The sequence below is a fragment of the Podarcis bocagei genome (assembly GCF_964188305.1).
Source record: "Podarcis bocagei genome assembly, chromosome: 6".
NCBI classification, from domain to species: Eukaryota; Metazoa; Chordata; class Lepidosauria; order Squamata; family Lacertidae; genus Podarcis; species Podarcis bocagei.
Genome location: NC_138130.1, coordinates 22,203,357 through 22,217,016, shown reverse-complemented (window position 1 = coordinate 22,217,016; position 13,660 = coordinate 22,203,357). Strand labels below are relative to the sequence as shown.

Sequence of the window (13,660 nt, the reverse complement as noted above, 5' to 3'; positions counted from 1 at the left end):
TCTAATGCCCAAGCTCTACCATCCTCCTATTTACAAGCCAAAAGAGCATACAAACAGACTTTAAAGCTGGCCAAACGCGAGTGGCATCAAAAGCGTTGGCGAGCCTTGATAGCGGCCTCTAGATCCCGCAGACCACAGGAATTTTGGGCTCTGATAAACATAAGAGGAAGGAAGTACCCACTGACGATTATCCCTGCGCCCACATGGGAAAAATTCTTGAGTAAATATTTCTCCTTGGCAGAGGAATCCAACTCATCCACGGAATTCCGAGCCGACCACCTACCTTTGTGGCCCTCTACCGACCCAGACCTGATAATGGACTTGATATTAGATCTGAAAACGGGCAAAGCCCCCGGGCCGGATCTAGTCCCTGCTGAGGCTATTGTTGCGCAACCGAGGTGGTGGGCTGAAATTCTGGCCAAAGTCTTTGACGCAATTAATTCTACGGGGCTTATCCCTAGGTCATGGAAGGAGGCCGTGATCGTGCCAGTCCATAAAAAGGGTCCCCCTGCTGACCCGGAGAACTATCGGAACATCAGCCTTTTGTCTATCATCGGGAAAATCTATGCAAAATTTTTGCTGTCTAAGCTGTCTCATTGGGCAAACGACTCAAATCTGATTGGCCATGAGCAAGCGGGCTTTAGGAACAATTACTCGACCTCTGACCATATGGTAATTATGTATCATCTTGCCAGAAAATATTCTGCCCCGAGGCGGGGGCGCCTATGTGTCGCTTTCATAGACCTAAAGGCCGCCTTCGACAGTATCCCAAGAAACTATCTATGGAAGAAACTAGAGAGATGGGGCATAGATAGAAGACTGTTATGGCTTATAACCCAATTACACCACGGGTCGTCGGCTAGAGTGAGACTCACACCTGCGGGAAACCTATCCAACGAGGTCCCAATAAATAGAGGTGTGCGCCAAGGCTGCATTTTGGCCCCACTCCTCTTCAACCTGTTTATTAGCGATATGAAGCTCTTTCTGAATGAGTCTCAAGCCAACATTCATGCCCCCCGCCTAGCCGATTTTCGCTGCCCTTTGCTCCTATACGCCGATGATGCAGCGATCCTTTCCTACTCTAGAGTCGGTTTATGCAGAGCTCTAAAGATTTTTGCGGCTTATTGCAAACTCAACCATCTGACAATTAATCATGGGAAATCTAAAGTCCTGGTCTTTACCAGGTCTCGGAAAACTTACAGCTGGAAGTTAGATGGAGTCCAATTAGAACAGGTTTTTAAATTTAAATACCTGGGAGTCTTTTTTCACTACAACCTAAGCTGGAAGCCACAGATACAGTATTTACTAAACAAAGGGAAAACAATACTTTATGCTCTACTCCAATTTTTTGCGGCTGACGGAGCCTCCCACATCCCCTCTGCACTGAAGGTATACCACGCAAAAGTGGTTTCCACCCTCTGCTATGCTGCCCCGCTCTGGGCCCCTGGGTCCAATTTAACATCGCTGGAGACATTGCAGAATCAGTTTCTCCGTTGCCTCCTGAAACTCCCCATGTGTGTGAGCAACGCAGCCATACATCTGGAGTTAAGGATTGCAACATTGGAGACTGTCATCTGGAAGCGAGTCTTTGGCTATTGGCTGTCCAGCTGGCATAGGCTTCCCGACCATTACCTTTTTCAGTGCCTCTGGCGGGACGAATTTGTTAATCCGTGGGTAGGAAAAATCCATGCCAAACTTCTGAGCTTCGGAATTTCCCCAGCGGACTCCCTAAAGATGAACTTACGCTCAGCTAAAAGCCTCATTGAGCAAAGATTAGCAGACATTGAAAATCAACACAACCTTGCCAGAGGTGGGGGTGTCTGCTCCCCCAGGTATCATGGAATAACCCCACCACTTGACCTTCCATCATACATGTCATCTCTTTCATCAGTACCACACCGACTTGCATTTATTCGTGCAAGGTTCAATGTCCTTCCATCGAACCTGCTGAGCCACAGATTTTCCAAGGGTTTGGTGTCTCCGCTATGCGTGTGTGATGGGAAAACTGTTGAATCTCTTCCACATATAATGTTCAACTGTCCCCTACATAGCATAGCCAGGACTAAATTCCTGGGCCCTGCTTTACTGCGCTTGGTTAGCAGGCCTGTTGAGTCACACGCCGCACTGCTTTTGCAGGATACAGATCCTTCTGTTACTCTGCAGGTGGCGAGATTCCTGAATGCGGTTATCTCACATGCAAAAACCACCAAAAAACAACAACAACATCAAAATCTAATCGGACAGTTATGATGAGAGTGCATGTCGGATCTCGTCTTCAGTTTTCCTTTTTCTGTGAACCGTCCCTTGGAGCTCTCCGGGCCACATCCTGTTATTTGGCTTTGCCCAATGACCCACCCTTGCATCGCAGTGTTCACCTTCTGTTGTCAGATATTTCGGTTTTTAAGCCTTTGTGCTTTTTTATGTTTGTACATATTTTATGGGCTAATAGCCGTAAATAAATAAATAAATGAAATGAAATAAAAAATATTCAAGTGCATGCACTTCAGCATTCTGGGCTATTTTATTTTTGAATAAATCACAATGCCTCATTGTTTACAAGTGAAAATTTATTTTTTATATTCTGTACCTTCTGTATCCATTCTCTATTTACACAGTAGCAACACACACTGCGAATACCACCCATTCATAACACTTATTCACACACAGTCTTAACAGCTGAATATTCATTGTAGTAACGGCCTATGTTCCTTTTCTGTAGCCCTTCTCATCAAGTGTAGCATCTGTTTTTAGTAGGGCCGTGCACCAGATTTGGCTTCTGCCTCAGTCTCAGGCCAAATCAGATCAGAAGGATTTGGGCCTCAGTCAAAGTGAGTTGAGACAGCCACAGACTGCTTAAGTTGGGTTGGATGGCCCAAAGGATCTGGGGCTGTTATGCAGTAGGGCATCAGGCAGGAGGAAGAGGCAAGCATTGGGTTTCCCATGAAGAGGCGGGGTCCTACCAGATGCATTGCTGGTTGTGTCTTCCCAGGAGAACTGAATTCAGTGTGATTTACTTCTGAGTTGAAATGTACAGGGTTGCACTCTCAGGCTGCAATATTATGCTTTCACACTTGTTTGGAAGTAAGATGACAGCTGCACAAAGATGATTTCTAGTTGGGTAGGGTTGAAATGATGAAAGCGTCATGAAAAGGGCAGGGAAACCAACCAGGCAATTCATATCAGGCAAAGACATCTCACTCCCTCTTCACCCTCTGGTGTGGACAGACAGCAGAAGATGTGGAAACACATCAAAGCAGAGGAACTATAAAACAACATGCAAATTCAAATTTAAACAGTGTGGTAATGTGAACACAGCATTGGCCCTACTGGTTTGGGATAATTGTCACCCAGATTCAAATATTCTATCTTGGTCAAAGTGTTGAAACGTATGCTGGCTGTTCAACTCCAAACAGTGTTGGAAGATGCAGAATCTGGTTTCTGCCCTGGTTTTAGGATAGATGAAGTCTTGGTTACCTCGGTGAATGACTCACACTGGTGAAATGGATACAGGAAATTCAAGCCAGTTGATTTTCTTGAACTTCTCAGCAGTTTTCAATACCACTGCCCATAGAACCTTTTGGAGCACTTGTCGTTCAGCCTGAGACGCATGATGTGATGGTGTTTCTAGTCCTTTGTGGATTATTCTTCTCAGGCAGTGCTGAAGAGTGACTTCAGTCCCCATAATGACAATTGACTTAATGACTGTTTCCAGGTTCTGTTCTGTCACTCATGTTTTTTAACATCTACATGCAAACATTGGGAGAAGTCATCCAGAGATTTGGACTGAAGTGCCATCAGTATGTAGTAGTAGATTATATTTGTGGTGGTGGGTGTCCCAAGTCATATCAGAGTAAACCTATTGAAATTAATGGACTCGACTAACTTTTAAAATTTAATTTCAGTGGTCATACTCATGAGTATGACTAACCCTATGTGTTTTATATGTTAGTTTGATTTTGAGAGCCACCTTCTGTTGCTTTTTTTCTAATATTTGGGGTATAAATTCACTAAATAAGTTACTTTTTGGCATCCCATTATCTCCTGAACATTTCTTTTTTTTTTCAGTAGGTTGTCACTTCTTTAATTCTGCTTACTCTTCTGTCTTTTGTTTTGCAGTTTTTATCAACTGATTATTAATCATGTTTTATGTTTCTGTGTTTAATTTATTTTAGCTGCCTTCATTGGTTCAAAGCTTTAACTGGAGAGCTGGAATATAAGTACTTTAATTGTATAATCCTTCAGCTTTCTATTTAAGGCTAAACATTGTTTCTAAGTCACTATGTTTGCTTTTCTTATAAATCAACATTGACAATAGTGTTAGGCAGTCAGATCTCCTTTATCTACAAAATGATGCTATTCATTCCAATAATCCTTATATAGAAATATGACATCACATTTTATCTTGAACTCTTTCCTGCACCTTACTGTGGCTTATTGTTGTTAAAATAATCAGTGATAAATTTAACCCATTTCTGTCACTAAATACATTCGTTTGTCTTTTAAACGTCAAACATAAATTCACTAGCATACATTTTAGATAATGTTTAATGTTACATCTGTGTTTTATCATGATGAGATCCACTTCATGTGTAGGTTTATGCAGAGCTCTGCAGAGGAAGCATCAGGCTGTTGTCCAGATCTTAATCCCTAATGATTGGGCTTTTTTAAACAAATGGAAATTCTGACAGTTTGTGCAGATACATGTTTATACAAAGAAGTGGCTGACAGCCAAATGTGAAACCCATCAATAATATCAGAATCTCCTCAGTTTGGTACGTAGGTCATGGATTTATAACTGAAAAATGGCTATCTTTACTAGCAAAGTACCTGTAAATTTCATGACTGCAAAAGGGAAGCCAGGCCTCGCTATCCCCAAATACAGATCAGCTTGTTTCTGTCAGATAGTTTTGGCAGCTATACAGGTGAAAGGTGAAAGAGAACCCACATGGGTAGAGGGATTATCAAATAGTTTTTGTTTTACAGTTTTCCAGATCAGTGGTACTCTGTGAAAACACCTTTTAAAACAAGCTAGAAAGCAAGATCAGGAGAATGTGGTAGATTGTGTTGTTCATCACTACCATCATCACTAAGATGTGCAGCAAGTGTCCCCTTCTTTCTGTCTCCACACATGCATACACATGTGCCACATTCCACAAGGTAAACAGAATAGCAGTGGAAGTACTGTTTGAGAGAAAGTACTATATTGGTAGCATCGCTAAATATATTTAAATGGGCAATAAATATATTAACATCTATTTATTGCCTATTTAACTTCACTCTAGAAAGAGAATATATTATTTTTAACTTTCAGCTTCCTCCAAGTGCTGAATGCTGGAACTGTTAGGTGCAGAAAATGAGGTTCTGGTCTCAAATACCTGGTCCACCTGACTTACTGCAGCACCAAGCTAAGCAGAGCTATCTACATTTTAAAAACTGATGCTAGGCTGCAACAGGGTTGAGTCCTTGAAGCTTTGCTCTCAGGTTGTGTCCAGAAAACTAACACTGGGTCATTAACTTCTGGGGTGAACCAAGGCTGAGAGTTAGAAGAGCTGCTGAGAAGGCCTAGGCTAATAGTGCTGCTGAACCAGTATGAAACCATTCCTATATCAGCTTCAATAGAGGACCATTGACTAATCTGGGGTGAAGGAGAGGTGAAGTTGTCTAAGGTATATGACCCTGAATAAGAAGAAAATGAATGGGTATGAGAGGGAGGAGAGAGCAAGCAGGTAGTGGTAGGGTTATCTGTGACATCCTTCTTCTTCCTGTTGAATGAATTCTGCTTCTGAAGCAAGGTAAGGAGGATTTGAAGTAAACTCATAATTTTCGATAGCAGAAACTAATATGTCAACACAATCCCTATTCTTAGTAACATATGTCAAATGTTTATTGAATACATAATTTGTTCAGACTGTGGCAAAAATCCACCCAACATTCATGGGAGAATGTGGTACGATCTTTTAGAGCAGTCAAATAAAACTTTATTACATAGCACGACAAAGGTCTAATTTTATCAAGACAATTATTTGTTGTTTACTGGGTTGGGGCACGGTAGAAGCTATTGGTAATTGCGGCTCTGCAGGTGGGCACACGCTTGCAGAGCCATCACCAGAACTCTGCTGACCTGACCTCCACCTTGTCCCTCCCCATCCTGATGAGTGCGACACCCCACCACAAGCCACTTCATCCTACTGTAATCTTGTGGCTGCCCTGAACCTTTTGTGATATGCATATATTGCCCACATCCTCTTTAAAACTTGACCACACTGTTTCTTCTCTCCACAGTTGCCACAATATTTTACTCTGCAAAATATTGTAGAAAGAGACATATTTAGGTGGCTCAGTTCAGTAATATCAGTGCAGAGGTGCCACATTAAAGGCTCAGACAATTTTCTTTGCATGCTCCTGAGAAAAGTTGGCTATTTCATATCAACATCAGTGTTAACTGAGAGAACTTTGACTTGAGTTAGTAATTAATTTCATGGTTTAAGTTAATCATTTTGAAAATCTACTGAAATGACAATACTCAACTGTAAGATTTGCTAGCTTTATTTCATGGGAAAAATTGCTTTCTGTTCCTAACACTGAAAGGGATCCGCCTTCTCTTCTCCCACACTCTTTTTCTCCCCCTCCCAAGGGGTTGGCCTTCATATGTCATGCATTCCCACCCTAACTTGTCTCAGACTGCTGCAGAGTAGCACAAATACTTGGTTTTCTTTCTAGCTTGAGGGTGGAAGAAGCTTTCATTTCCTTGAGATCACTGGTATGCTGCTGTTGGAAGAGAAAATTGCTGAATTTTACAATTGTGTTAAACCTTTTGGTTAAGAATGCTGGCAAGAACAAATAGTAAAAATATGAAAAAGGAACTGGTTATAGAATCTCCACAAAAGTGCCCAAACGCAGCAAGTTCTGAGGCAGAAGTGGACAGTCCAGTTGAAGTTTTGGTAAGGTGATCTCTCTCTCTCTCTCTCTCTCTCTCTCTCTCTCGTGTGTGTGTGTGTGTGTGTGTGTGTGTAAAAGGGAGAGAGGCTATGCAGAAACATTTCTATTTAGAAATCCTTGAAGTCTTGTAAAGTTTCTTAATTTTCTTTGTGATAAACAATTGCATCTTCTACTGTTCACTGTTCTGTTGCAATCTGCTAGTGTGACTTTCAGTGACTAATTTCTATATGAAACATTTGGTCTCTCTTTATAGTTGGTAAAAACACTTTCTAATTTCTTTTCTAAACGGCTACCTAATTTTAAATTAATATAAGCAATCTAAAGTGGAAACTCTTAATCCTTTGATATTTTAAATAATATGATGAAGCAAATGTTCTGCTGTCCCCAGTTTAATTTTCAATGTAGGGTGCATTTAAAATACTTGAGTGTTTGAAATGTGCAGTACAGATATTGTTGCTTTTGCTATCTTGCGGTACACTTCTTAAGGGGAACATTTTTTGTAAGTGCAGACTGAGAATTCTAGTCCTCTTGTTGAGCTTGATTATATTCAGGGGTGAGGGAGCAAGGCATGCAATGCACTTCTGAGGAATCATTGAAAATTTTATGCTCTTTGTGACTGATGAGCTTCTATATTCCACAGGCGACCTGTATAGTTGTACAAGTTGTACAAGAAGTTTCTGGTTGCGTACTCTTTTTGTAAAATCTGCATTAATTTTTATATGTATTGTTTTCATTTGTTTTGGGATTTTTTTTGGGGGGGGGGAATGAGAATATTATGACTTAATAGCTCATGAGTTGTGACACCAAAGGAAGTATGGTTGGACCTTATTGTGTGCGAGGTCCACCAACACTCTGCACTCAGATAATTAGTTCTTTCAGCTGTTTGGCAAGACATTAACTAGAACATTGTGTTAAAACAAAACAGCTGCAAGTGAGCAATTGTTCCAATTGGCAGGCACTCTTCATTAGACCTAGGTGTATTGTTTGTTAATATATAAATGGCTAATATCTGCTAGACAATTTTCAAACATGCATGTTCTCCATGGAGAAATAAAATAAACACGGCAAATGTTTTGCCAGAAAGAGATTGATTTTAAGGAGAAAGCAATGAGCAGTGTGCTAGATTCCTGCTTGCTTCTGTTTTGAATATCCTTCCTGTAAAATCCTTGTGGATTTTGTATTTGGATGCATTGTACTTTCCTAAGTATTTGGGAAGGGCAGTGGGGGATGGAAAAGGAGACATGTCTTAATAGCTCATGAGTTGACTCCAAAGGAAGTGCACACTGCTAACAAAATTGAACGGAGAAGTGAGCCACATCCCTTGTTTTGAGAAACTAGTAATCAGTGGGTGTATATTCTAAATAATATCCGGGTTTTCATCAGAGATATTCTAAGCAAGTTTTCTTTCTCTAAGCCCTTCTTTTGCAATGCTTCTTTATTTAGACACATTGCATTTTCACCCTTATGTTGTAAACAAATTAAATGTTAAAAGTGAAGTTATTCTGCATGCTGGTTATTGAAATTATTTTGTACATTTCAAATGAGTTAAAGGGGGAGATGAAACATTCATAACTTCATATTTGTTGTGTAACATTGAAGTGGGAACTATGTAGAGAGATCTGCAAGTTTCAGTTACATATTATGCTTGTGCATTTAGTTCACAGGGAAGATGCCAATTACGGTTGTAAAAAGAAGGGCTTTCTGTTTCCCACCTGGGGAAACAAGTATGGCTTGTTGCCTTTCACATGTAATTTCAGAATGTTTTGTAACGGTTAAAGGTAGATAAAAAATGAAACCGTATCGCAAGGTGGATTTCTGTTAACCATAGAATAATATCCTTGTTCAGCATAATAGTAAGCTGTTGCTTCACGCTATGTACATAAGTTAGAACGAACCCAAGCAAAGCCTTGGAACTATCCTGTCCCCATGTAACTGGGTGAAGGACTGCTGCAGCATTATGCATGAACCAAAAATTGTTGTTTAAAACACACACACACAATTTCTAAACAAACCAACTTCAGAACATGGGTTCATTGTGCATGTAGTGCTAAACTATAAACAGTAACATGAAAAGTCAGTCCATTATGGTTGACAAAAAATAAATAAATGTGAGTTTAAGGTGGAAAGTTGAGTACTATAGTGTTATTTCTTTGTGTATTTTCTTAGAAAAATTATAGGGCGGAATTCAACTCATTGGACCTGCTAGCAAAAGCCCACACAACTACTTATACTTAAATCCTACCAAATGAAAGTAAGCTTGATAAGGATAAGTCATGTACGGAAATACTGCGTTATCTCCTACCTCTTCGCCATTCATGCTTTTCATGAAGGGAGAGAGGAATGCTCCAGATACTTTGCTCATAGCTTACCATGTTTTTGCCGTAGGGTGGGGAAATCATGGTGGTGAGGCAGAACAGACTGGTCTTTAATTGTGTAACTAAGGGGAATGTATATGCTGCTTTCCTACATCTTGCTTCCCTGTCTTCTTTCTTCAAGTTCCGCAGCTCCTTTACTGGATCACCTTCTTGCTGTAATCCATGTTAGAGTTAAAGGACCCCTGACAGTTAAGTCCAGTCGCGAACGACTCTGGGGTTGCGGCACTCATCTCACTTTACTGGCCGAGAGAGCCGACGTTTGTCCGCAGACAGTTTTTCCGGGTCATGTGGCCAGCATGACTAAGCCGCTTCTGGCAAAACCAGAACAGCGCACGGAAACGCTGTTTACCTTCCCGCCAGAGCTGTACCTATTTATCTACTTGCACTTTGATGTGCTTTCGAACTTCTAGGTTGGCAGGAGCTGGGACCGAGCAATGGGAGCTCACCCCGTTGCGGGGATTCGAACCACTGACCTTCTGATCGGCAAGCCCAAGGCTCAGTGGTTTACACCACAGCGCCACCCGCGTCCCTACCCACCCGCACCCCATGTTAGAGTAGTAATGCTTAAATGCTTATACCACATTGGACACACAATTATTTTAACCAATACCCTTTTGAGTCCTTAATTACATAACTTCTCTTGTATGGTTTGTGCAAAACAAAGTAGTGAGGAAGGAGCAGAAATGCAGACTCTACTGAGACCTTTCAGACTTTACTTCACATGAATGGGTCTCAGATTCCAAATTCAGGCACATGTATACAGAATAGGATTGTAAAGATGAGAACAGAAGGAAATGAAATATAGAAAAATACAAATGGTGGTGATCACAAATGGTGATCATTACCTTGTTAAGAATGGCCATTCACAAAAGTAGTTGATAATACAGAAATTATGGCATTGATAAGCCAGTTAGCACATGCAGTGTGGAAAAAATACCAATTGTGCTGATTCAGATGTAGTCTGAATGTAGTATGTCAGATGTAGTATGCATCTGAATACCAGCTAATAGAAACTGTAGAAGGGCAGAGTATGTCTGAGTTCAGGTCATGCTTGCAGGTTTCCCATAAGCATCTGGTTGGCTACTGCAAGAACAGGATGCTAAACTAGATAGGTCACTGGCTTGTCTTATGTTCTTATGATAGTACAAGTGCTGAACTGCAGCCTTACAGACCCAGAGGGAATGTAACTCTCCAGGGGGTGGGAGTTGCCCCACACCTGCTGCATGGTTCATTACTTTTCAGCAGGCCCTTTTCTTGTGCTACAAATACCTCTGTTCACTACTTACCCCAAAAGGTCACAATATGTAGTTCTGAATACATCTAAAGAGTGGAGCTTGTGCTTCCAAATGTGTGTGTTTTACAGGGGTGAAGTTATTTCCTAGCATCTTGAGGCCCAAAAATAATCACTTTAGAGGTAGTATTGTATGTAGCCTATAACTTTTCCCCTGTTAGACAATGGTTTATAGAATGGAAAATATCTGTAAGAGGGAGCACAGGGGAGAATCTGCTTTCCTGGAAAGTGTGTCACTGTAAGTAGTGCCAAAGTCAATATGTTGTCCTCTATTCTTTTGTTGAGAATGATGAAATATCCTTCCTCTTACTGAGGATGTGAACTCTAGAAAACATATCTGAATATTCCCTTAAATGAGATGATTATTGTTAGGGTTATGCATAGGTGTGTGAGGCATTAGTTTCAAGAATAGCATGCAGTCTTAACGAGGGCCCCGCGGCTAAGGTTAGTAGATTTCCATATGTTTCGGTAGGGTAGAAAGGATAGGAATCTTGTCCATTAGAGCCAAATGTAATCCATGCTATTCAAAAGAAGATAAGAGCAGGTTCACTGGATCAGGCCAAAAGACCATCTGGTCTAGCATCTTGCTCTTACAGGACCAGCCAGACCACAAGCAGCACCTGAGGTTATGAACACTTCCCACTTAAGACAGTGGAAATACAACATAGCCATCATAGCTAGTAGGCATTATATGGTGGTTTTATTTATATTTATAAACTGCTAAACCTTACAAAACACCACAGTGGTTTTTTACAACAATTTTTATTTGTTTGTTTAAAGGTCATACCCTGCTTTCCACCATGCAGGTTTCAAAGCAGCTTACAACAACAAATAAAGTACAACAAATAAAGCAGTTATCCCAAGAGAAATCAGTTACCGCCCATGAGTCAGCTCATCCTTCCTGTAAAGCCTGTAGAAATAGGAGAGTTTCTGGCACCTGACAAAATATGTACAATCTCATAGCTGGGTTAACTTCAATGGGTGATGTATTCCACAAGGCAGGTACTCTGTGTGGAAGGACTTCGAGTCACTGTGAAACAAACCTCTGGTACATGGGACACCACAAGCAGGGCCCCCATAAATGATCACAGTGAACAAGCAGGGCTTTATATATAAACAGTAAAATATTAAGTTTGGCCCAGTAGCTTATTGACAGTTTCTCAACACAGGTATTATGTCCCACATAGAACTCATTGCAATAATTCAGTTGTGATTTTACCAATGTTACCAATGTCTAGGAATATTTGTAGTTGGCACACCAGCCAAAACTTACAGTAACTACTCCCGGCCACTGAGGCCACTTGAGCCTCCAGTGACAATTACAGATCAAGAGGTACTCCTAGACTATATAAATATTCCTTCAGAGGTAGCATAACCCCATGCTGAAAAGGTAACTGACCTATATCCAGAACAGCACAGCCATTCACCCACAGAGCCTCCATTTTACCAGGATTTGGCTTCAGTTTATTGCTTTATTAATATTCTGGGACAATAGGCTTTGAAATACATTCTTTATTTTATTGTGTATCTACATGTGGTTGCAAGATGAAAGGGGGAAATAATCCTATTTTGTTGGATCAACACATGTCAGTACAAACAACAAATAATCTCCCAGTTATTCGTAAACCTTAGCTTTTTATTCAACAGATTAACTACTTTGCTAGAACATAGAAGTAAATATGTACAGTGCCTTAAATATTAAAACATTGTCATGATAGGGAAGAATAACTTTTACTTGTATTCAAACAACAAATTTTATAGTAAAGTAAATGAGGAAAGGAGTTTAAAACTGGTTGTGGGTAGAGATCTGGAATATAACTGTCCACACTGAGGAAGAGAGAAGGAGGTTGTAACTTTTTCCAGGCTTGTCTTTAACAGTAATATTTCTAGCTGCTTTAATTAGTTATTTTTCTATTGGAAATGTGTATTTATTGGGGCTTGAACCTCTCATTTACATTGTGTGCGTATACTTTGCTTGAACTTTTCGTGCTATTATCAGTATCTTGTAATCTCACCAGATGCCTTTTTCATAGGAAACTTTCCATGATATGCTTTATTTTGAAGCTTTCAGGAAATAGAATTTCAGGAAGCATATTTAAAAACAATAGTCTGAGCTGTGTTTGTAGGAGATATTTCCACCTGATACCATAAAACCAGTGTTCTTTCTTAGTGTTGCTAATAGACCTGGGCCCTTGTCCAGAGAACCACAAAAGCAAGAGAACATTGCATAGATGGGCTTGTTCTCTTACAGTGCCAACTGGAATTGAAGCAGGAGCTTAACACAGTGTTGATCCACAGTTGAAGGAGTATAAATAGGGGAAGGGTGTGCCTCTAGTTGTGTTTCTCCTATTGCAGATTGGCATTATGAAGCTTTAGAGTGAAGACTCTCGCATGTTTACCTATTAGACTGGTGAGGAGAGCACAAAGATGGCACTTGTTCAAGTGTGCACATACAGGCAGCTGTGTCTGAGACACAGCACTAACTGGTTCACCCATAGCCCTCCCCACAGTTGGCTTCTGCACCTGTAGTATGGCTGATCTGGAAGATATCTGCATATGGGAATTGCATTCTCTGGATGTATGCAACTGGAAGCTCTTTCACTACCTGTGAAAGAGCTTCAGTATCATTCTGCTTCCCAGTGGTAACAAGTGGGTACAGTGGTACCTTGGGTTAAGTAATTAATTCGTTCTGGAGGTCCGTTCTTAACCTGAAACAGTTCTTAACCTGAAGCACCACTTTGGCTAGTGGGGCCTTCTGCTGCTGCCATGTCCCTGAGCACGATTTCTGTTCTCATCCTGAAGCAAAGTTCTTAACCCGAGGTACTATTTCTGGGTTAGCGGAGTCTGTAACCTGAAGCGTCTGTAATCCGAGATACCACTGTATTTGATCATGGAGTAATAGTCATTATTTCCCTACCCCATAGTATCATTAATCTAAACAGTGGTGTGAAAAGTACAAATTACAGAATCTAGCTCTTCCATTTGTTCGTGTATATTTTCTTTGGTGGAGGAAATAACTGTTATGGTTAGCAGTTCATGCACAGGGGTAACAGAT

General features: G+C 40.7%; 1 protein-coding gene across 16 annotated transcripts in view; it reads left to right on the top strand.

The window, feature by feature from the left end:
* The window catches only part of DOCK9 (dedicator of cytokinesis 9), a 107,155-nt gene that overhangs the window by 17,825 nt on the left and 75,670 nt on the right, over positions 1-13,660 (top strand). The window contains exon 1 of one of the 16 annotated variants that reach the window (XM_081198222.1): positions 6,683-6,941. The exons of the other annotated variants lie outside the window; for them this stretch is intronic. Within the exon in view, the coding sequence (XP_081054348.1) occupies positions 6,825-6,941 (117 nt within the window). The 5' untranslated portion in view covers positions 6,683-6,824. Of the gene's footprint in view, positions 1-6,682; positions 6,942-13,660 lie in introns of those variants that run through there. 16 annotated transcript variants of the gene reach the window in all.